The 23,265-nt window shown below is 40.0% G+C and overlaps 1 protein-coding gene across 4 annotated transcripts in view; it reads left to right on the forward strand.

The window, feature by feature from the left end:
* The window catches only part of LOC114047174 (rab GTPase-activating protein 1), a 218,109-nt gene that overhangs the window by 180,845 nt on the left and 13,999 nt on the right, over nucleotides 1-23,265 (forward strand). For all 4 annotated transcript variants that reach the window (XM_027867964.1, XM_027867966.1, XM_027867965.1 and 1 more), the window contains 6 exons: nucleotides 1,082-1,207; nucleotides 2,277-2,420; nucleotides 6,834-6,875; nucleotides 7,484-7,612; nucleotides 21,405-21,497; nucleotides 21,972-22,082. In XM_027867964.1, coding sequence (XP_027723765.1) covers nucleotides 1,082-1,207; nucleotides 2,277-2,420; nucleotides 6,834-6,875; nucleotides 7,484-7,612; nucleotides 21,405-21,497; nucleotides 21,972-22,082 — 645 coding nt within the window. The remainder of the gene's footprint in view (nucleotides 1-1,081; nucleotides 1,208-2,276; nucleotides 2,421-6,833; nucleotides 6,876-7,483; nucleotides 7,613-21,404; nucleotides 21,498-21,971; nucleotides 22,083-23,265) is intronic.

Below are 23,265 nucleotides of genomic sequence, written 5' to 3' on the forward strand. Positions count from 1 at the left end.
GAGAGATTGATACTGTAATAATACGGAGTCCTAAATGTAAAATTTCCAGTGCTTTAAAACGGCAACAACAACCAGAAGCAACAACTATTTTGCCAGGTTCACAAGCAAGTACTTTTCCATCACATTCTGGAGTATGTACATAAATGTTGCCATTTATAAACAAAACTCAAGTAAGATTTTTGTAGTAGTTTAATTACAATATAATTGTCATTCATTAGTAAGGCATACAATCTCCAGCTAGTTATGTCTTTTCTGGTTAGTTGAGAGAAAAGTTAACATTTTTAACATTAAGGAAACTAGAGTGGATTAGATGCTTGATGTGATAAGGGACAGCTCAGCATAAAAAGAAAAATACTAGATCAAGAATCAAGAGACTGAGGTTCTAGTTCCAACTTTGCTATTGTTTTGTTCTATTAAGTTCTATTTTTTTGTTTCTAGTGAGGCAATCAGGGTTAAGTAACTTGCCCAGGATCACACAGCTAATAAGTGTCAAGTGTCTGAGACCAGATTTGAACTCAGGGCCTCTTGACTCCAGGGCTGGTGCTCTATCTACTATGCCACCTAGCTGCCTCTATTTAGTTCTTTAAATCCCTATAGAATATGCCTTAAGCAAGTCATTTCTGTTTTCTGGACCTCAATTCCCCCTCCATAAAATGAAAGATGTGAAGTTAAATCATCTCTAGGGTCACTTGGAAATTATAAAGTCCCTTTCTGCCCTGGCATTCTTTTGAGTTGATTAGTTTTAAAATGACAAATTCTATTCTCCGTGTCTTATCCTCATTCCAACAAATGAACAGAAAAACAAATAGAATTGACAACATAGTGCTAGCTCTTCACAGCATTGGGGTTTAATGTTGCCTCTTTGGCTCAAGGAGATGATGACTGAGTTTAAAGAAGAGACACTTGTTTTCTCTTGTCAGATCTGACACAAGATAGGAAATAAAAATGCAGATCTCTGTTGTTGTCTGCCCCTCTTCTTCCTGCTATCCAGATGAGGACAGGGAGGCATGAGCTTAATATATTGAAAAGAAAAACTGCTGTAAAATCTGTTTTCTTGTTTGTTTTGTCTTTTCTTTCATAGATGCCCGAGGAACAGGCTTTCAGTGTTCTGGTCAAAATCATGTTTGACTATGGGCTCAGGGAACTTTTCAAGCAAAACTTTGAAGATTTGCACTGCAAGTTTTACCAGTTGGAACGTCTCATGCAGGTATAGGGTCAAACTGTATTTAAGACATTATAAAGCCACTGTCCTTTTCCTTAGGCAGACCACATCTGCAGTATAATCCTCAGTTTGGAAGGGATAATATTAACAGCCCAGCACAAATTTAGGGAAGAGCAACCAAGATTTGAAAGGGACTGGAGCCTGTGCCGTACAGGTGGCAGGCAGTCCTGTGAAAGAGAGAACGAACAGAAAAACTGCTTGAGCTCAGAGAACAGAAGTAGGAACAATAGTTGGAAGTTACTGAAGGGGGCAATATAAGGCTCAATATAAGAAAAACTTCCAGATAACTAGAGATATCAAACAGTGAAATGAGTTGCGTTTATTTTTTAGTGAGTGCCCCATCCCTGAATGTTTTCTGTCAGAGGACAATCACTTTTTTATGAGAGAGGTTTGGAGTTGGACTAAATGACCTCTAGGGTCCCTTCCAACTCTTAAGTTTCTATAATTTGGGTAGGAGAAGAGCTGTGAGAGGATTTTACTTTTGTCATGCATTTCCACATGAAGTTAATTTTTCTTTTAATAGCTTTTTTGCATGTTAATAGTACAAAGGTTAATAAGGTATGACCCTGATGTGTGTGAACTGTCTCTATTTTCATAAATATCTCAAAGGTCAAATGATGTTCAGGGGACTTTATTACAATGAAATCAGTCAAGAAATATTGTTCACAGAGATGTTTGTTTTTTTCTGTTTGTGGTTCTTATACTGCAAATAAAGCTAGCTTTTCTAACCTGGTAGAGAAATATATTCTAACCTGGTAGAGAAAATGAATTTCTCAAATATTTGTCACTATTTGGGAGGGGCCTTTTCTTTGTGTTCAGAGCAAGCTCATAAATTGAATAGGAAGAGAATTGGCTTTGCTCCAATTGAATTCCAGATGCTATATTTTCTTCTCAGTGACTGTACTTGCTGCTTTGAAGGGGAAAAAAAAGAGACAGACAGAGAACTCTCATAAGTATGTGACTTTATTGTCTTCTTCCTAGCAGATTTAAAAGTGTTCAGAGTGTGAATCAACCGCTACATTCATCCAAAAAACTAATTAGTTTGCCATTTCAGGAATACATTCCCGACCTTTACAGCCACTTCCTGGATATAAGCCTTGAAGCACATATGTATGCTTCCCAGTGGTTTCTTACTCTCTTCACTGCGAAATTCCCTCTCTACATGGTCTTCCATATAATTGACCTGCTGTTGTGTGAGGTATGTATCAGTGACCACACAACTTTGCCTTTGTTTTACAGTCTTCTTCCCACCATTTCAAAGATAAATGGTTATCTTCTTGCTGTTATTCAGAGCTGGTAAATTGAGGTATAGCATATAGTTCCCCTGTGGCAAATATCCCCATTTTACAAATAACCTTAAGAAAATTATTTCTACGAACTCCAATATGCTTATCTGTAAAGTGGAGAGATTGGCCTAGCTGATCCTTTCCAATTCAGATATTCTGTAATTGTGTGACTTGTCCAAGATCTCCAAGTTAGTATGTGCAGAACTAACATTTTAAGCCAAAGCTAAGTCTGCTGGTCCTCCCTCTCCACCTTCCTGCCAGGGCCACATACAGTGCACTCTCCTAGGTCCCATGGTGAGAGAGGCTGTGGGGCAGACAGAGATGCATAAAACGTGCTTGGAATAAGCCAAGTAAGGGAGATGAGAAATTTATAAGATCATAGGAATTAGAGGGAAAGAGATCATATGTATCATTTTGTCCAATTTTACAGATGATCAAACTGAGGCTCAGGGAAGGGAATTCAGTGAGTTAATAGTCACCAGGCATCTAATTACTTACCATGCACCAGGCCCTGTGCTAAGTGTTGGAGATGCAATGAAAGGCAAAAACAATCTGCTTCAAGGAGCTTACACAGCCCTTTGACTCCAAATCCTGTTAAGCACTGGGGATATAAAGAAAGGCAAAACCAAAATGTACTCTGAGGGAGCTCACAGTCTAATTCAGGAGACTACATGTAAATGATTATGTACAAAAAACATACAGGATAAATTGGAGATAATCAGTGAGGGAAGTCACTAGCTTCCCCAGGGTGATCAGGAAAAGCCACAGGAGATGAATTTTAAGTGGCACTTGAAGGAAGACAAGGAAGCTAAGAGGTAGAGAAAAGGAAGAAGAGTGTTGCAGATGTAAGGACTAGCTGGTGAAAAGGTATGAACTTGGGACATAGTAGTACAGGGAACAGAAAGAATGTCACTGGATCATAGAGTATGTAGAAGTGAGTAAAGCATGAAGATGGGAAGGGGCATGGTTGTGAAGAGCTTTAAAAGCTAAACAGGATTTTATATTTGATCCTAGAGGTAATAGGGAGCCAGTCAATAAACATTTATTAAGCACCTACTGTATGTGCCAGGCACTGTGCCTGGTAATGAGTGTACAAAGCAAAAGACAGCTCATGCCTTCAAGGATCTCGTGATCTAATGGGGGAACACAGCACCTAAAAAGTGGGGGGAAGGAGAATACCCGGTACGGGGACATAGTGAAGATCTGCAGCCGTGGAGAATGTTGAGCTGTCTGCATTGGGCCACCTCCTTAAATGGAGGATCTGGGAGGATCTCCACTATCTACCCTCCACTCTTCCAGTCAGAGAGAGGGAGGGTTCTCAGGGTCAGGGAGTAATGAGAAGGAGGGAGTTTCAGAATAACAAAGGAGTTATTAGAGACTTTGGTGAAAACCAGGCACATCAGCTGGGTGGAAGATAAGGGACCCACTGGCATTTATTGAGTAGGTGAGTCACATGAGCTAAGCTTTAGGAAGATCATTTTGATAGGTAAGCAGAGCATGGACTAGACAGAGAGAGACTAGAGATTGGAGGCAGGGAGACCAACCAACAGGCTCTTGCAGTATGCATGTGTGAGGTGACAAAGGCCTTCACCAGACTGGTGGCTGTGTCAGAGGTGAGAAGGGGTTGTATTCAAGAGAGGTTTCGAAGGACTTGACAACAGATTTTATATATGGAGTAAGTGTGAGTCAAGAGTTGTTGAGAATGACACCTAGGTTACAAGCATGGATAAAAGTGAAATTAAGAAGGGAGGGTTTGGAGTTAGTTCTCTTTTGGACATTTTGAGTTTAAGATCCAATTTGAGATGTCCAAAGGCAAAAAGATGATATAAGATTGGAGATGAGAGAGTTTAGGACTGAATAAGTAAATCTGAGAAACACTGACTTAGAGATTATAATTTAATCCATGGGAGATAATGAGATCACGAGATGAAATAGTATAGAGGGAAAAGAGAAGAAAAGGCCATTGGATTTGGCCATTAAGGGATCATTGGTAACTTTGGAAAGAGCGGTTTTAGTTGAATGATGAGGCTGGAAGCCTGACTGTTGAGGATTTAGAATCAAGTGGGCAAGGGAAAGGACAAGGCAGGAGAGGAGGCACCTGTTATAGATAACTTTTTCGAAGAGTTTGACCATGAAAAGGAGGAGAGATATAGGACAGTGATTAGCAGTGAGATGCTGACTATTGTCAAAGTGAGGGGTTTTTAAGGATGGTGGAGATATAAGTGTGTTTGTAGGCAGGGAAGCAGCCTAATAAGTGTGTTTTAGGAAAACAGCCAGTAGAGAGGGTGAGATTGAGGTTTTGTGATAGAGGAAGCAATCTACTGGAGACGACAGAATGGAATAAGTGTAGAGGGGCTTGCCATGGCAAGGAGAAGAGCCGTCTCCTCATATGACACAGATGTAGGAGAAGATAGTAAGGGAAAATATCTGAGTAAATGTGGGGTGTGGAGGCGAAAAGAGGGAGCTCTAGGCTAATGGTGTCAGTTTTGCCTGAGATCACATAGAAAAAGCCAAAATTCAAATGCAGACTCCCAAGTTTAGTGCTTCTTTCCACTACAGTACACTGGCTGCTACTTTGTACTCTGCTAAATCCCAGAAGAAGACAAAAAATAAGACTTATTTCTTATCATGAAGGAATTTACAATCCAGTGTCTGGAGGGGTGGAAATTGAGGTGTTCATAAATAAATGAAATGTAAATTAGAATATGTAAATGTAGAAGAGGATTGTAAAGTCTTATGAGTTCACATAAGGGAGAAGTCCTTTCTAGATTGGGGGGCGGTAAGTAAAAGTTTCATAGAGGAGTCTTGAAGGATAGGTAGGATATCAGCAAACAAAGTGAAGAGAATGGCAAGAAGTATTCCTGGTATGGAGAACAATGCAAGCAAAGGCGAAGGAATTTCCTAGTCTCTCTTATTCAGTGATCCACACAAATTTGTCAGTTTCCCATCTCACTCAGAGAGGGAGGAGTGGGAAAAGCCATTCAGATGGACAGAAAGGTGGAGGGGTAGGTCTAGGCAAAAAGAGGAAGGTTTGTACACATGTAGGCCTTAAACAAAGTGGTTTCTTAACCACCACATGGATCTGATTGAAAGGCAATGTCGTATCCTGAAATGACCAGTGAAACTATAATGAAAAGATTTGAATTTCAATCTTAGCTCTAACAATACCTTTGTGCTTCTTGGATGAATCACTTTCCCCCTCTTGATCTCAGTTTCCTCATCTTTAAAATATACAGATCATTTCTAAGTTCCCTTACTCCTACAAAAGTCTGTGAATTGCTTTCCTTTTTTGATGGTCTGTTTGCTACTCTGTAACATCAGGATCATATTCACTTAAAAGAACTTTTGGGAGGAAAAGGTTTTATAAAAACTGGCAAAGATCATGGAAATGTCAGCTATCTGTTTTGGTTTTTACTTTTCTGATTTTTTTAATATCTTATTTTCACATCATGGTCATGTCCAGGTAATGCATCCTCCCTTATGACAAAATGCCAAATGACATCAACCATCCTAGTAAATTCTGGCTCTTACCTTAGGAGCCAAAAACTTGTTTCATGTTTCCTGAGAGAAGATGGGATGCTAAAGACTACTTCCAACTGAGCCTTTTATTCTGCTTGGCCCCACAGGACAGAACAAGGCACAGTGGGTCAAAGTTATGGAGAGGCAGTTGAGTGTACTTTCCCTTTCAATTAGAGCTATCCACAGATCCAGTGAGTTACCAGAAGGTAGTAGTGTTTCCAGTCTTGAAGGTCTTTTAACAGAGGGTAGCTGGCCACTTGTCAGAGATGTTGTAAAGGGGTTTCCTCTTCAGGTGTGGATTAGTTGCTAGAAAACCCCAGAGAGCTCTTCCAGCTCAGAGGTTCTATGATTTCAGTTCATGAGGATAAAAAAGGGTACATAGGCTATTTGGACAGAGGTACCCCAAGTGTGACACACACTGCCAACAAAGCATTGAAGTCTTTGCGATATACTGGTAAGTTTTAACATACTTCACTACATAACAAATAGAGTGTAAAATTTTTATTTTGAATCACGTGGTTGCATTTAAGAAATTAGCCTTAGGGAATCATATGAGAATGGTACAAGAAGCATCCTTTCTCAGGAAAACATGAGATGACAACAGTTCAAATGGATTGTCAGCGCAGAGCATTGGCCCTACCCTTTTCCCAAGATTCTGTTCTCTGGTTTAATTAATGGTTCCTAGGATTTAGAGATGGAAAGGATGTTGGAAATCACTTTTTCAAACATCAAAATAAGTTTTTATGAAGCAAATATAATAATCAGACTCAAGTACTAAAATTGTTCGTTTTGTCCTTCTTCTTTAGGGAATAAGTGTTATTTTTAACGTTGCCCTCGGTTTATTAAAGGTAAGCCTTTCTGTCAAACTTTTATTTCATCCTCGTTCTGTAAACTGTATAGCAATTAGTCTTATCTTAAAGTAAACTTAAACAGCCACCTCCTACATTATGTCAGTGCTTCCACATGTTGGTGTTGCAGTGCCCTAAACTGAAAGAAGAGGTTCTGAGAAAGACTTTTTTGAAAAACATTTATTACGTGTATACTAAGTGCCGTTGTACTTGGTACTAGAAAAATACGAGATTTATCTCAGAAGTCTTAGAGTCTAGTACAGAGATATGACATATACACAGGTAACTATGATATATATTCAGTGTATTAGACAGGTATAAAACCAAGTGCATTTTGATGAGGGGAAACACAGAAGAAGGGTGGCATCAGGAGCCAAGAGGCTTCATGGGAGAAGTAGCATTTGAGTTAAGCTTTGAGGGATGGGTAGGGATTCGATAGCCAAAGAGAAAGGAGGACATTCCAGGCTTAGGGATTGCTCAAGCAAAGACATGAAGAGGGGAAAGCACTAGTTATAGTCACTGTCTTTAGCTTTATTCAAATGCTGCTTGTGTATTTTCACAGCAAATGTTTCTGTGTTTGTATTTGTTTTCTTGCCTTCTTTTTGAAGACTTCCAAGGATGATCTGCTGCTGACAGACTTTGAAGGGGCTTTGAAGTTCTTTCGGGTTCAGCTTCCTAAGCGATATCGCTCTGAAGAAAATGCAAAAAAGCTAATGGAATTAGCTTGCAATATGAAGGTAGAAAGTAATTTATATATTTTAAGTTTTCCTTTCCCTTTCCTCTGCTAGGTTTCACCTAAATGTAGAAGTCTGTGAAACTTCCAAGATAGCACATTGTTACTGAATGTATAATAATGGGATCATAGGATTTAGAGTTGGAAGGAATCCCTAGAGTTTGTCTTATTCAACGCCCTCATTTTTTTACAGATGAGAAAACTGAAGCCCAGAGTTTCTGACTTACCCAAGGTCATATAAGTAGCAAAACCAAGAAGTCCTATATTCATCTCTTACATTTGTGTAACACTTTAATGTTTTTCAAATTGCTTTCACATTCTTACTTAGTTTTCACAACATTTCTGTGCAAACAATTGCTATACTCATTTTGCAAATATGACATAGGAGGGTTCCATATCCAGTCTTCCTCAAACATTTATTGAGCACCTATTCTGGGCCGCACTGTGCTAACTATTGGGGAGGGATCAGTGGAAAATGAAAATGTTCCCTAACCTCGAGGCACTTAAAATCTAGTAAGGGAAGAATAAGATAAGTATGTCAGTAATGTAATACAGGTTGTTTATGAGAGTTCATAGCCAGGAGAAGATCAAGCAGCATGGCTTAAAATGCCCTCCTTTTCTACCTCTCTGAAGAGAAATCAGTGTAAGTGCACACATTAGCCCCTTTTGAATTCCCATTAATTTGAAACCCTTTGATAGTCTTAGTTTCCAAGAAGAATCCAAATGGAAGATGTCCCACCTCACTGTTGTTGGATTTGGATTTAATCCGTGATAGGCAAGCTTGACTCAGGTGTATGGGTTAGACCTGGGTTAGGGCAAGTAAGTAGTTGAAGGCATATGACTTAGAGGTACTTCTTGCTTTGAAAGAGTTATTGTACGAATGAGGAAAATGTCAGGTGAACTGTGTTTCAGTTTGCAGCTTTCATTGAGACAGCATCAAATGTTAGGATTCTCTGTGAAACTGATTTCTATCATGAAAATTTAACAAATTTGATTCAGTGAATATTTATTCAACACCTCCTACTTGTGAAGCAATATCCTACACACTAGGGATACATAGACCAAAAAAAAGAGGAAACATTCCCTACCCTCGAAGAGTTAGAGGATACACCATGAGTATCAGGATGGTGTCAGGAAAATGGAGGAGGAAAAGAGGGGGAAAAGGGTCATGGAGGAAGGCAGCATCTGAACTGAGTCTTAAAGGTGAGGATGAAGTGCGTGCTAAAGGTGGGGAACAGCTCACACAGATACACAGAGAAAGGAGAGGTCCTGTTGAGTTTGGAGAACAACTAGTCCATGTTGTCTGGAATGTAGATTTCCTAATGGGGAGTTGTGTGCAGTAAGGATGAAAAGGTATATGGGAGCCAGATTGCAAGAACATGAAATGCCAGATTGAGGGTTTTACATTTTATCCTTTAAACAGTCAGAGCCATCGAAGCTTTTTGACCATGGGAGTGACTTGTATAGAGGATGCTTTGGAGAAGGGAGAAACTGGAGGCAGGGAAACCAGTTGGGAGGCTATCACAGTAGTGCGGTGTGGTGCTAATGAGGGCCTTGACTAAGGTGGTAGCCATGTGGAGAGACAGAAAAGAAAGGATGTGAGAGGTATCAGGAAAAACTCGTTGACATTTTCTACTTACTGGATATGGTGAGGGATGAGAGAGGAAGAGGAGTTAAGGATGAGTCTGGGATCATTAACCTGAGTGACTGGGAAGATGGGCATACTGTCAGCAGAAGGAAGTTGGAAGGAGGGACAGGCTAAAGGAGAAGATGAGCTCCATTCTAGCCCTGTTGAATCTGAGATCCTGGTTCAACACCCAGAGATGACCAACAGGCATCTTGTAATGCAGTTGCAGTCTAGGAGAAGCTGAAGCTGGATCTCTGCGTATATTTAGAGAAAGAAGTGGACCCTGGGCAGAGCTCTGTGAGACAGGACACCCTCGCTGAGGGGAGAGGGGGCTAAGAACAGTTGGTCAGACAGATGGGAAGAAAGCAGCATCACGGAAATCAGGTCAACCAGGAGACTGATGAGTGAGGTTTCGTGTGAAAAGATCAGATCTTCAGATTTTTAGAGACAGGATATGGAGTGGTGGATTAAACACTAATCTTGGTCAGAAAGCTTTCTTTCTGCTACTATCACTCACTGGTTATATGACTGTAGACAAGTCATTTTCCCTGATAAGAACCCTTTAAAATAGAGACATCTTACTTTTACCACCTTGCTCACAGTGCTGTTGTGAAAGCAATGCAGTGTAAACCATTCTTAATTGTTAATTGTTGGAATAGGACATCTTTATTAGCTACATTTAATACAAAAAAATTTTAGGATAATGTAGGCAATCATTTGGCCATTTGTTAGATTGACTTCCCACACCTCATGCCCCACAGGTCATTGTCCTTCGATAGAAAAATATGACTTAAGGAATCATTCCTATTCTGTATAGATTATTCTCAAGTGACTGGAATTGCATTGGCAGACTTTTTATAAAGTGCTAGTTGTTATCATCATAATTATTATTATGTAATAATAGCTTAAATTTATATAGTGCTTTATGGTTACAAAGCCCTTTAAATGAATTTTCTTATGCGATTCTTACAACAGATGTGTGCATTAGGCACAGTTCTACAGGTAACAGTATCCCTCAGTTCATAGATGAGAAAATTGAGGTTCAGCAAAATGAAATGGCTAGCTCAAAACCACACAGCTAGTGATTGATAGACCTCAGACAGGTCTTTCTTTCCCCTATACTATTCCATATTGCCTCTCAGAAGAAAACTGCAACATTTCCAGGGTACTTGGGGAGGGAGAGAATGAAAGTTGTAACTTCACATCTTTATTTTACCACTAAAATGTCTGTAGTAAAAATGTCTGATAATTTTTTGCCATCTGACTCCCAAAACCCTGAAGCAGTAAGTTGTTCCCCATGTTACAGATGAGAAAGCCAAGGTCCGGAAAGGTTAGACCTAAGTCTTACACAAAATCACATAGGTGAAAACCAATTAAACTGATCCCAAATCCCTTACTCCAATTCAGTACTCTTTACATGGTGCTTTACTTACCTGTGGAAGAATAAATATTGTGTTTAATTTCAAAGAATAGTATATTTAGAGGTTACTCAGTAACCACTTATTTTATCTCTTGAATAAATTCCAAATTCTTCACCTAACATTTTTTAAATCCTAAAGTGCTAAGTGCATGCTATTATTATTTAAAGGATAAGGAGGAGTCTAATTGCTTCCAAGACGAAGGGAAGAGTTAGCCTGGTTTAATGGAAATAGCTGGACTTGGAGTCAGAATATTAAAACCCCAGCTCTGCTACTTTACTATCAAGGTCAGCTTGGAGAAGCATTCCACCCCTTATGTTGTGGATCACTTCTGTGATCCCTCCAAACTCTAAATCTATAATCCTGTGAACAGCATAAGAAGAAACAAGAAGACTAGAAACTAAGGAGCACATTTGAAGTACAGCAAGTCGTCTGATTTGACTGGAACCCAGGGTAAATGAAGAGAAGGAATTTGAGGGGGAAAAAAGTTGAAAAATTAGGTTGGGGGCAAATCGTGGAAGACTTTGAATGTTAGGTGAAGTGTTTATACTTTATTCAGTAGTTAATGGAGAATTAAAGTTTTCTTAGTAACTGTTTGCCATATTTGGTCTCACAGCTCAGGTTAGAACAAAGACCTGAGTTTGAATATTTATGGGAAATTTGGTACTCTGGAAACTAGCACAGGATGAGCATTGCTGCTGTGTGGCACAGCAAGCAGACAAGTATACATACTATATGGCAGTACAACAGAGATTCATCAATGTACACAAGGTCAGAATCAGTCCTATAAGGCAGGGAGATGTGTATTGTGGCAAAAATCTCAGTGGGAGTATACACGTGGAGTAGGGTATCCGCAGGGAAATTTTATACCTTAAAGATGAGCCAGTTTGAGAACAGGTAAATGATGTCAGATAGAGGAAGGGGCATTCCTAATCAGATCAAGAAGTGATAGGGAAATTCCCTGGGTTACTTATCAATACCAGGAGAGTTTTCTGAATGGGACCAGAAATTGGGTTAGGGCTTCCATTGGTAATTAGGGACCCCAGGAATGGGTGTTAGCATGCAGTGTGATCCTCACCCAGTCAGGAGCCATGATCATTTACATGTTTGATAAAGGGTCAGAATAAGTCAGGACAGTGAAAACACACAGGCTGTCAGTCATTGTTGATATATTTATGGCCATCAGAACCACTTAACCTAAGTGATTTCATATTGAAGTCTTTAAACAATGTATTTCCAAAAATAAATCACAATTATCACACCATTAAATATACCAAACTCAGAAATTAAATGCAATATTTATTTTGCCACAAGTAAATATGATGATAACATTTAAGAGGCTTACAAAATTCATTCCCCATGGAAAGTCTGTAAAGTATGTAGTACAAGTATTATTAACACCTTTTAATGGATAAGGAAACTGAGGCTTAGAATGGTTATGTGACATGTCCAGAGTCAAACAGCTGGTAAATTTCAGAGTCAGATTTGAATCCAGGTCTCCTGAGTCCAAGTCCAGCTCTTTCCCCAGTAGTAATCTGAGTAGTCTGGGCTTGACTTCTTTCTCCCTGAGCAAGAAGAGGGTAATTGCTCGGACATAGACATGTACAGAGCTTTCACAAGTCACACCTGAAAGAAACTAGCAAGAAGGCAACCAAAAAGGTCTGGAGCAAATACGTGCTGGCTGCCAAAATCCTAAACTGTTATGTACCACCCATCTCTTTTTTTGTAGTTAGAGTGGGGTATGTCATTCATTTGCTCTAAGCTACAAATCCTCTCCTGTCATAAGAAATCTTTTTCTTTTTATGCATATGTAATTTTGAGCAAAAAAAAAGCCAGGTGTCAAATTTAATCATGTATAAGGGAGGAAGTGTGTGTGTGGGTGTGTGGGTGTCTGTGTGTGTGTGTGTCTGTGTGTGTGTGTGTGATATCAGTGTTTCCCCTTTTGACAGAAGGAATCAGTCTTCCTTGCACAGATGGTCACTTAACACCTGCTCCATGCAGAGCAGTAGGTTGACTGCAGATAGAAATTAGACATGATTATAGCCCTTAAAAAAACTTCAGTAATGAGTTCTGTGGGAATCAGGAAGACAAGGACACAACAAATGCATTACAAAACATCACAACTGCATAAGGGAGTGCAGAGGAGGGAAGGAGATGAGCTTCTAAGGAAGGAGGAAGTCAGCCAGATACATGAAAGCATTCCAAAATCCATTGATCCTTATGAGCCTTAGAACACAGCTCATCTTACCTCTCCAGCAAGTGGGCAGGTAATCTAGCCTGTCTCTTGAGGAAGCCCTTTTCCCTTAGGAACAACTCTGTGTGGTGCTCACTGTTTCTGCCCTTCTCCTTCAGTCTGACAGTCCTCCCACTCTGACTGTCAGGACTGCCACTTCTTTACCTAGGTGTCCTTGTACACTTCACTTCACTTCTCCAGACCTCAGTTTACTCATCTTTAAAATGAAGGCATTGGTAGTTGATCTCTAAGCTCCCTTCCAAGTTTAAAAATCCTTCCAGGGACACAGTGTAGTATAGTAGGAAAAGCCCTCAAGTCAGGAGAAACCCAGTTTTTCAAATTCAACTTCTGGTATTTATTATCTTTGTGACCAAGAGCAAAACATTTAACATCTCTGAGCCCCAGTTTCATCTGCAAAATGGAGATGATACTTTTAATATCTGTCTCACATTATCTTTTTTGATTAGATTTAAATAAGGTAATGTATATAAATCACTTTCTAAACACCAAAGTGCTGTGTAAATATTAGCTATATTATTAGCTTGTCCTTTGTTGTCCCCTAAATCCAATCCTCTCACCAAACCACTTGCCCTCTTCCAGATGTACTCTAGCTTGACATTGTCCATCTGAAAATGTAGTTCTTAATCTGCATATAATACTCCAGATGTATTCTGACTAGGACAGTGGTCATTATTACTCCTCACCTCTATTGTTCTACATAGTATGCTTTTACTGTTGTTGTTGTTTCATTTCAATCATGTCTGACTCTTCGTGACCCTATTTGAGATTTTCTTGGCAAAGATACTGGAGTGGTTTGCCATTTCCTTCTGCAATTTATTTTACAGATGAGGAACTGAGACAAACAGGGTGAAGTGACTTGCACAGGGTCACACAGCTAGTAAGTGTCTGAGGCCAGATTTGAACTCAGGAGGATGAGTCTTCCTGACTCTAGTCCTGACACAGTCTCTACTGTGTCACCTACCTGCCCCATGCATCCAAATGAATTTATAAGTGCAGTCCAAAATCATATTTGCTTTTTTGGTTATTATGTCATGTTAATAGTAGGCCACCTAGAGGGGTGGAGCTAAGAAGGCACAGTAAAAGCAGTGATGTGCTTGACCTGTCCCCCAAACCCCTCCAAATACCTGTAAAAAATGGTTCTAAACAAATTCTAAAGCAGCAGAACCCACAAAAAGACAGAGTGAAACAAATTTCCAGCCCAAGACAACCTGACTGGTTGATCAGAAAGGCTGGGAGAGGAACATAGTTCGGCATGGGTGTGCAGGCCTCAGCAAACCTGGAACAGGCCTCAGAGGACTGAATCACGGGCAGCTGTGGCGGTTTCCAGACTTTTCAACCCATGAATGCCAAAGACAACTTAGAAGATCAGTTGGAAAAGTCTGTGTCTGCGGTGAGAGAGAAGCGGTGTGGTCCCAGCCCCAGTACCAAAGTGTGGCCCCAGGGCGGCGGCTGCCTCCAGAGTTTTGGGCCCACTGACTAAGGGGGAATTGAGTGGCTGATCAGAGGGGGATTGCAAGGATCTCTTTGCTGGTGCAGGATTCTCTTGCTTTGCCCGTGCTTGGATCTGGGTCACAGTTCTAGGTGGTGGTCCTTGGGCAAGGAAGAGCGTTGGTGTGGTGCAGCTTGTAATGGCAGTGGAGAAGAAATCTTCCTCACAGTTCCAGGACAGAAAAGAGTACTTGTGGTCACTCATAGACCAGAGCACAGGCCAGGAAAGGAGTAAACATTTCGTCCTTGATCATAGCATCTTGGAAGAACTGAAAATTTACAGCTCCCTAGAAGTATCTCTGAAAACAGCTGCACAAAACCCCTGAAGCTTGGGACAGTACTCTCTACACTGGAAACAGACTCCTACCTTAACAAAGAGTTTTTATAACACAAGTAATTGGCTGGGATCATGAGCAAGCAGCACAAAAAGAGTCAGACCATAGAATCTTACTTTGGTGACAAAGAAGATCAAAACACACAACCAGAAGAAGGCAAAGCTCCTACATCCAAAGCCTCCAAGAAAAATATGAATCAGTCCCAGGCCATGGAAGAGCTTAAAAAGGATTTTGAGAAGCATGTAAGAGAAGTAGAGGAAAAACTGAGAGTGATGCAAGAAAATCATGAAAAACAAGTCAACAGCTTACTAAAGGAGACCCAAAAAAATACTGAAGAAAATAACACCTTAAAAAATAGCCTAACCCAAATGGCAAAAGAGGTCCAAAAAGCCAATGAGGAAAAGAATGCCTTAAAAAGCAAAATTGGCCAAATGGAAAAGGAAGTCCAAAAACTTACTCAAGAAAATACTTCCTTAAAAATTAGAATGGAGCAATTGGAAGCTAGTGACTTTATGAGAAATCAAGACACTGTAAAACAAATCCAAAAGAATGAAAAAATAGAAAACAATGTGAAATATCTCATTGGAAAAACAACTGACCTGGAAAATAGATCCAGGAGAGAGAATTTAAAAATTTTTGGCCTGTCTAAAAGCTATGATCAAAAAAAGAGTCTAGACATCATCTTTCAAGGAATTATCATGGAAAACTGAAACAGAGGGTAAAATAGAAATTGAAAGAATCCTCTGATCACCTCCTGAAAGAGATCCCCAAAGTAAAACTCCTAGGAATATTGTAGCCAAATTCCAGAGTTCCCAGGTCAAGGAGAAAATATTGTAAGCAGCCAGAAAGAAACAATTCAAGTATTGTGGAAACACAATCAGGATAACAAGATTTAGCAGCTTCTACATTAAGACTTGGAATATAATATTCCAGAAGACAAAGGAGATAGGATTACACCCAAGAATCACCTACCCCACAAAACTGAGCATAATTCTTCAGGGGGAAAAATGGACATTCAGTGAAATAGAGGACTTTCAAGATTCTTGATGAAAAGACCAGAGCTGAATAGAAAATTTGACTTTCAGATACAAGACTCAAGAGAAACATGAAGAGGTAAACAGGAAAGAGAAATCATAAGAGACTTATTAAGGTTGAACTGTTTACATTCTGCATGGAAAGATGGTATTTGTAACTCATGAGTACTTTGTCAGTATTAGGGTAGGGGGAGGGGAAAAACTATATGTATGTAGATAGATAAATAGCAGGCAATGGGTGAGTTGAAAATGAAGGAATGATATCTGGAGAATAAAATTAAGGGGTGAGAGAGGATTATATGGAGAGAAGGAGAAAGGGAGAGGTAGAATGGGGTAATTATCTCACATAGAACAGACAAAAGGCTTTTACAGTGGAGGGGAAACAGGGAAAGGTGAGAGGGAATGAGTGAATCTTATTCTCATCAGATTTGGCTTAAGGAGAAAATAACATACACACTCAGTTGGGTATGGAAATCTATCTTCTCCTACAAGAAAATGGGGGGGGGAAGGGGACAAGAGAGCAGGAGGATGATAGAGGGGAGGGCAGATTGGAGGAGGGGGTAATCAGAAGCAAACGCTTCTAAGGAGGGACAGGGTCAAAAGAGAGAATAGAATAAATGGGGGGCGGGATAGAATGAAGGGAAATGTACTTAGTTTTTCACAACATGACTACTATGGAAGTGTTTTGCGTGATTACACATGTATAACCAGTATTGAGTTGCTTGCCTTCTCAGTGAAGGTGGGTGGGTAAGGAGGAAGGGAGAAAATTTGAAACCCAAAGTTTTAAAAACAGAAATTTAAAAAAAAATTGTTTTCACATGCAACTGGAAAATAAGATATACAGGAAATGGGGTATAGAAATCTATCCTCCCCTACAGGAAAATTGAAGGGGAAGGGGATAAGAGAAGGGTTGGGGAGAGATAGCAGGGAGGGCAGATTAGGAGAAGGTGTATTCAGAATGCATGCCATCTTGGGGTGGGGGGAGGGACGAGATGGGGAGAAAATTTGAAACTCAAAATCTTGTGGAAGTGAATGTTGAAAACTAAAACTGAATTAATTAATTAACAAATTTTAAAAAAAATAGTAGGCCACCTACCTTCTAGGATCAGATGGAAATGAGGGGGCAGGAGAGAGAAAGGAGAAAGAATAACAGTAATAATAGCATTTATATAACACTTCAAGGTTTACAAAGCCCTTTGTAAATAATATCTCATTTTGGCCTCACAAAAACCCTAGGAGGCAAGTATTGTTATCTTTGTTTTACAGAAGAGAAAACTGAGGCAAACAGGCTGAATCGTTTGCTGACGGTCACATAGCTAATAAGTACTTGATGCTGGATATGAACGTAGGTCTTTCTGACTCCAAGTTCAGTGCTCTGTCCATTACCCTACCAAACTGCCTAATGTGTTTCACTATTATGAGTAACATCTTTGGACTGTCTTACATCCTTATTCATTCACAAGGCAAAATTGAACCCCATGGTATCCTTTCCCAGAATGTTCTCCATTTGAGGTCAGTCTCACAAGTGACTGTCAGCAGGAAGCCTGTTTTAGGAATCTGATTTCTGAAATCCAAAAGGTTATTTAATCAGGAAAAATGAAAAATGAATTATTATAATTTGCTATTTATATCTGACCCTCTTATCCAGATATTCATTTTGACTCTCCCTTTCACTGGGATCATACTGTCATGGTAAAGTACTATAACTGTTTCCAGGTCTGATCTGCAGACCACCCAGGACTGACTTAGAGTCTTAAGGTCTACTGGCCAGTGAAACAAGTGTGGTCTTAGCTTTAATGTAGAGGAGCTTGACAAATCACCTTACAGTCTCCGTAATTTCTTTTCGAAGAGAAAATAATGGGAGGAAAGGAAAGGTGTAATTCTCTTGAAAAATGCCTTTTTTTAGTGACTGTTTTTGTTAGTAGTCTCTTTGGATTTATAATTAGGAAATATCATGAGAAAAGTTGGGTAACCTTTGGCAGATTATAGGGACCCATCTTGTGTGTCTGAGTATTGAAAATGGGAAGTTCTCACTGACAAGTTAGATGGGTCTTAAACAGTAGTTCTGTTTCATGGGTTCTGAGGTATTAGGACACAGAACTAGGACCAGTGGTAGAAGTTACCAGTTTTGGCTCATGTTATCTAAAACTCTAATAATCAAAGATATCAATCAAAAAGTAGAACAAGTACCTTTCTTAGGTAGTGAGTTTCCCATCATTAGAGGTCTTCAAGGAGAGGCCATATACTTGTCTGGCATGTTACAGGAAGTCACAGGTACAGTTTGAAATAGACAAAGTCTGAAATACCATGCAGTTCTGAGATTTTGTAATTCTTCAGTTTTAGATCTGGAAGCTAAGGAAGCTAGGTCATGTTGGATATGGTGAATTCATTGCTGCATGCTTCTCACTAGGGGGAGCCTCATCCCTGGTTTTCCCCCTACATGCCATTCTCTTTCAAGACTAATAGCAGGTTACAGCAAGAATTGTGTTGTGGCCACAGTTCTAATTTGTTTGCATTTATTTTCCATTCCTCCATATTGATCTGTTAGGATTGTTTATCCATTTACCAAAGTGTTTTATGTAGGTGCTTTCTCTGAGTGTCACTTAGAAATTCAATAAATACTGAGCCACAGTAGATCAGGGTTTAAAGCTGACCTATGCCTTAAGCTTTGTGGCCTCCCCAGAAGTGTTTAATGGGTGTCTTCCTACAGCCTAGAACCAAAGCAATGTTCTTTTTTTTGGCTGACACTGCTTGGGCAGAATCCAAGACTCCATTAATAGAAGTCCTGATTGAGGCAGGTCTAGATAGTAGCAGCAAAACTGGGTGAGAGAAGCATGTAGACCGTTACCACCCTGTGGCAATATTTCACATTTCTGTAGCATTTTACCATTGACAAAGCAATTTTCCTATGATAGCCATGTGAGATAGATAATCCAGGTATTATCTCCATTTAACAGATAAGAAAATTGAGGCTCCTAATGATAAAAGTGACAAGAATAGTTCTTAGCAGAGCAGGGACTCCAGCCCAATAGACTATCAGCTCCAAGTCAGAAGTTCATTCTATTACACCATACCTTGCTATGTCTAAATCAAATATCCACTGGGTGGAGAAAAGATTGAATAGACATGAATCATGGAATGATTTATGACAGTAAATCAAGTGCTAAATGTTATGATATGTAATTAACATAGAAATTTTTAAAAAGGTAGTAGCATTTTGAATTGAGGTAATCAATGATTGTTTCACCCCCAGCATGCCTTTCCCTAACTGGGTGTTCCTAAGGCTCTCTTCTCTGAACTTTGGTTTGGTGATTCCACCAGCTTCCATGGGTTTAATTGCCTTCTCTATGCAAATGACTCTAATATCACTTCACCAGTGTTGGACATTGCAGACGGGATGTCCCATAGCTATCTCAAACCTAACATGTCCAAAACAGAATTCATTATCTTTCCCCCAAAACCAACCCCAGTCTGAATTTATTTCTGTTAAAGTTAATAAAGAATTAAAGGGAATGCATATAGGCCATGGATTAGAGAATCATAGATTTCAGAGTTAGAAGAAAAGATAGCTTAAATGACTCGTCCAAAGTCACACAGGTAACAAGGATTTAAACCCAGACCCCATGACTACAAATCCAGTACCTTACCTAGATATCATGCTGCCTATTTGGAAGAAGCAAAACAGAAAAAAAAAGAGTTATGTTGAAATTTTTCTGTTTACTTAAAGCTAAGAGACAATGATATGTCTTTGACAGCACAAGGGAAGAAGCCAGTGGAGAGGGTAAAGGTAGTAGAGAAGGGAGAAGGGAGGAGATATATGAAAACAGGAACTCCCATAACACAAAAAGGGATAGGATTCAAAATGGAAGGGGCATAACCAGAGGTTATATATGTCTTATGGTGTTGACTGAAGTTATTATAGTTACAGCAAAAGTATCAGGAAAGAAATCTTATCAAGTAAATCAACCCCTTTTAAAATGAAAGTGGAAACTCCACATATAATTACACTTAGTAGGTCAGAACATTCAGACTCTTGCATATATAATCATCCTAATGTCTGGTCCCCCCCCCAAAAAAAAACCAACGACAATAATCATTTTTATAATAGGATTCCTAAGCAACAACATTCATCTTCCATTTGTACCTGAATATCATACAATCTCGAATTGGAAAGGAATTTGGAGATCTGCTAGTCTAGATCATACCTGGACATAAATATACTCTCTGGCATATCTAACAAGTGGTCATCCAGCCCCCACTTGAAGACCTTGAGTCAATATTTCAGAACCTCCTGAGGCATCCCTTCCACTTTGAGAAAACTCTTATTGTTAGGAAGTTCTATGATGATCTAAAATTTGCCCTCTAAAACTTTTCACCCATTGCTCCTAGTTCTGCCCTCTGGGGCCAAACCAAGCAAGTGACAGCCCTTCAGTTACTTGAAAACAGTCATCACACTTTCTCCTAAGTTTTCTTATTGCCTCACATCTAGCCTATTGCAGTAGCCTTCTGATCGAGCTCCCTGCTTCAAGTCTCTCCCCATTCCAGTCCATCCTCCATTCGGCTGCCCAAGTGAACCTGCTAAAGGTCATGTCTGACCATGTTAGCCGCTCTTCCTGCTACCATCCCCACTTCTCCCCCATTCAGTAAATGCCAGTGACTCCTTATTACTTCCAGGAGCACATATTTAAAATCCTGTTTGGCTTTGAAAGTTCTCCATAACCTGTTCCTTTCCTACTTTTCCAGTCTTTTTACACCTTACCCCTCTAACCCCCACCACATTGTGTGATGCAGTGATGCTGGACTCCTTGCTGTTCTTTGCACAATATACTCCATTTTCTAGCTCTGTGTCTTTTCACTGGCTGTGCCTCCTGCCCAGTATTCTCTCCCTCCACACGTCCACGTCCCTTCAGTCCCTGCTAAAAACCCCTCTTCTACAAGAAGCTTTTTCTAGGCTCCCTTCCCATGCTAGTGCCTTCCCGTGAAGACTACATCCAGTTTACCCTGTATATATCTTGTACATATGCAGCATGTTGTTTCCCTCCTTAGAATGCCTTTGTATCTCCAGCGTTGGTGAAGTGCCTGGCCCACATTGCTGTTGTTCAGTTGTTCGGTCGTGTCTGACTCTTCATGACCCCATGGACCACACTGTCCATGAGGTTTTCTTGGCAAAGATACTGGAGTCGTTTGCCATTTCCTCCTCCAGTCCTGGCCTACAGTAAATATTAATAAATATTTATTGACATGTTGACTGAGTCCAGGGCAAGCATCCCCACTTCTTTCAACAGATTTTCTTACGCCAGAGACTACAAATGTCTTACCATCCTAGTTACCTTCCTCCGGACCTACTAGAGTTTGTCAGTGCCCTTGCCAAGATAAAGCACCTAGAAGAATTGAACATAATATTCCAGATGTAATTTGAACAGGACAAAGGAGAGCAGGACTCGCATTTCCTTTGTTCTGGATGCTACACTTCAATAGATATAGCTTAAGATGATGGTAGCATTTTTGGCTGCCATGTCTAATTGTGAACTTGAATTGAACTTGTACTTCATGAAAATTTCCATATCTTCTTTTTGCAAGAACTGTGTGCATATGTTATTTTCTGATATGTCTGTACATTTGTTCTTTGATCTCTCATAGATTAGCCAGAAGAAGTTAAAAAAGTATGAAAAAGAATATCATGCCATGAGGGAGCAGCAGGCCCAGCAGGAAGACCCCATTGAACGATTTGAGGTATCATCCTGAGGAATTCGGTGTAAAATCCGGGCCAGTTGCCATGCCTTGTGTATTTCATTTTATAAAATTGTGACTGTTTTGTCTTTCAAGTCACGACTAGCATTGTTTCCAGAGTTCACTGTTTCTAGGTTTAGTTTTCAGATTAAGCTTTCAAGAATCCATTTAGCAAAACAAAGAAAGCAGCTAACAGCCCTGAGTCTTGGAATCCACTGACCTTCCTATCATAGTTCAGTAATAATAAATAGCTACTTGACCACGGTCACTTGACTTAATTAAATATTTCTTTCTGGAAGTAGAAAATTGGAAAAGGGAAGTGGTTCTTATTCTTAGGAATCATTCTAGGATAAGGCAGGTTTCTGATAGGACCCCCCCAATTGAGTTTTTGTTTACAAAATGTTTTATTGTATTTCCCAAGTTGTGAGAAACTTTTCCTTTCTGCCATTTGTGTGTTCATATCTCTTCACCTCCTAGCGGGAAAACAGGCGCCTCCAAGAAGCTAACATGAGGTTGGAGCAAGAAAATGATGACCTGGCTCACGAGCTAGTAACCAGCAAGATTGCATTGCGTAAGGACCTGGATAATGTAAGTCTTACCGAACTTACATGGAATTAGCATATATTAAAAGGCTTAGTACATTTGATTTCTATTTGTTTTTTAACATGTCTAAATCCTTAAATGACTATAATGATTTTTCTACTTATCTAGGAGCATTCAAATTCCTGCTCCTAGCCCAATTTGAAAATATTACGTCTTTGTTCCCAGGATACATCCCTTTGGAACTTAAATTCACCTCTTCCCCTGCTTTGCATACAGTTCTACTTACCTAACCTAGCTGCCTGTTCTCTGACTCTTTCATATATCGTTTTTTGGTTCCATGTTTTATTATCAATAAAATTTGTCGGTACTTAAAAGGACCCATTACTTCATTGGCCTAAGTGCTTCTTCTACTGCTGTACATCATGACGCCTCCACACCTTAGTTACATGAACTTCATGAGTTAATATGGAAAAAATCATCACCTGGTGGCCATTCTTCTCTCTCAAACCACCATTTATCTGTGCTGGTTCTTGGGTGATAGACACACTGTCTATTCCAAATCCACTCCAAGCCTTTATACCCTGCAGGGTCCTCCCAAAGCAGGTATTGCCTTGGTAACCTTCAGGAACTCAGATCAGCACTGGAGGGGACTCTGGGTTTGAATTATTCATCACAATTGTCTCCTGAATTCCTTCCACACTGGTGGCTCCTAGGGATGAAAAATACTTAGTCCACTATTTATCCTGCCTGCTATGTGCTGATTAAATTAAGGATTTCTAGTTGAACTGCTGCCAAGTGCCCTGCCAGTTTGAAATGTGCTCCAGTCGTTTCTGTTGGCAAGATGTGGACTTTACCTTTCCTCTTCCCCTGTTTTTGGAACGTCTTCCAGTGGTGGTACTTCTGGCACTATGGTGGTCCGCATATAGCAACAGCTCCTCTGGAAATAGCAGCTGTTATGATGGTAGATATAGCTGTAGAATCATGTTTCCAGAATTACTTTTATACTCAGAGTGGATCCTTAGCAACCTGGAACTTCGAGGACAGAGGCCTGGGGAAACCCATGTGTGTTCCTTATACCACTAGTCGGAGGCCCTCGGTTTGAAGCAACATCTGCATGGAGCCAGGGGAGAGAAATTGTGTTGCCAGGGCTGAATTTTCCTCAGTACTTTGAGTGGTGGGATTTTCAGTGTCACCCGGCCCCAGGATCTTGCTTCATATGTCAGGATAC

Source organism: Vombatus ursinus, unplaced genomic scaffold (assembly GCF_900497805.2).
Source record: "Vombatus ursinus unplaced genomic scaffold, bare-nosed wombat genome assembly UNPS02014786.1, whole genome shotgun sequence".
NCBI lineage: Eukaryota > Metazoa > Chordata > Mammalia > Diprotodontia > Vombatidae > Vombatus > Vombatus ursinus.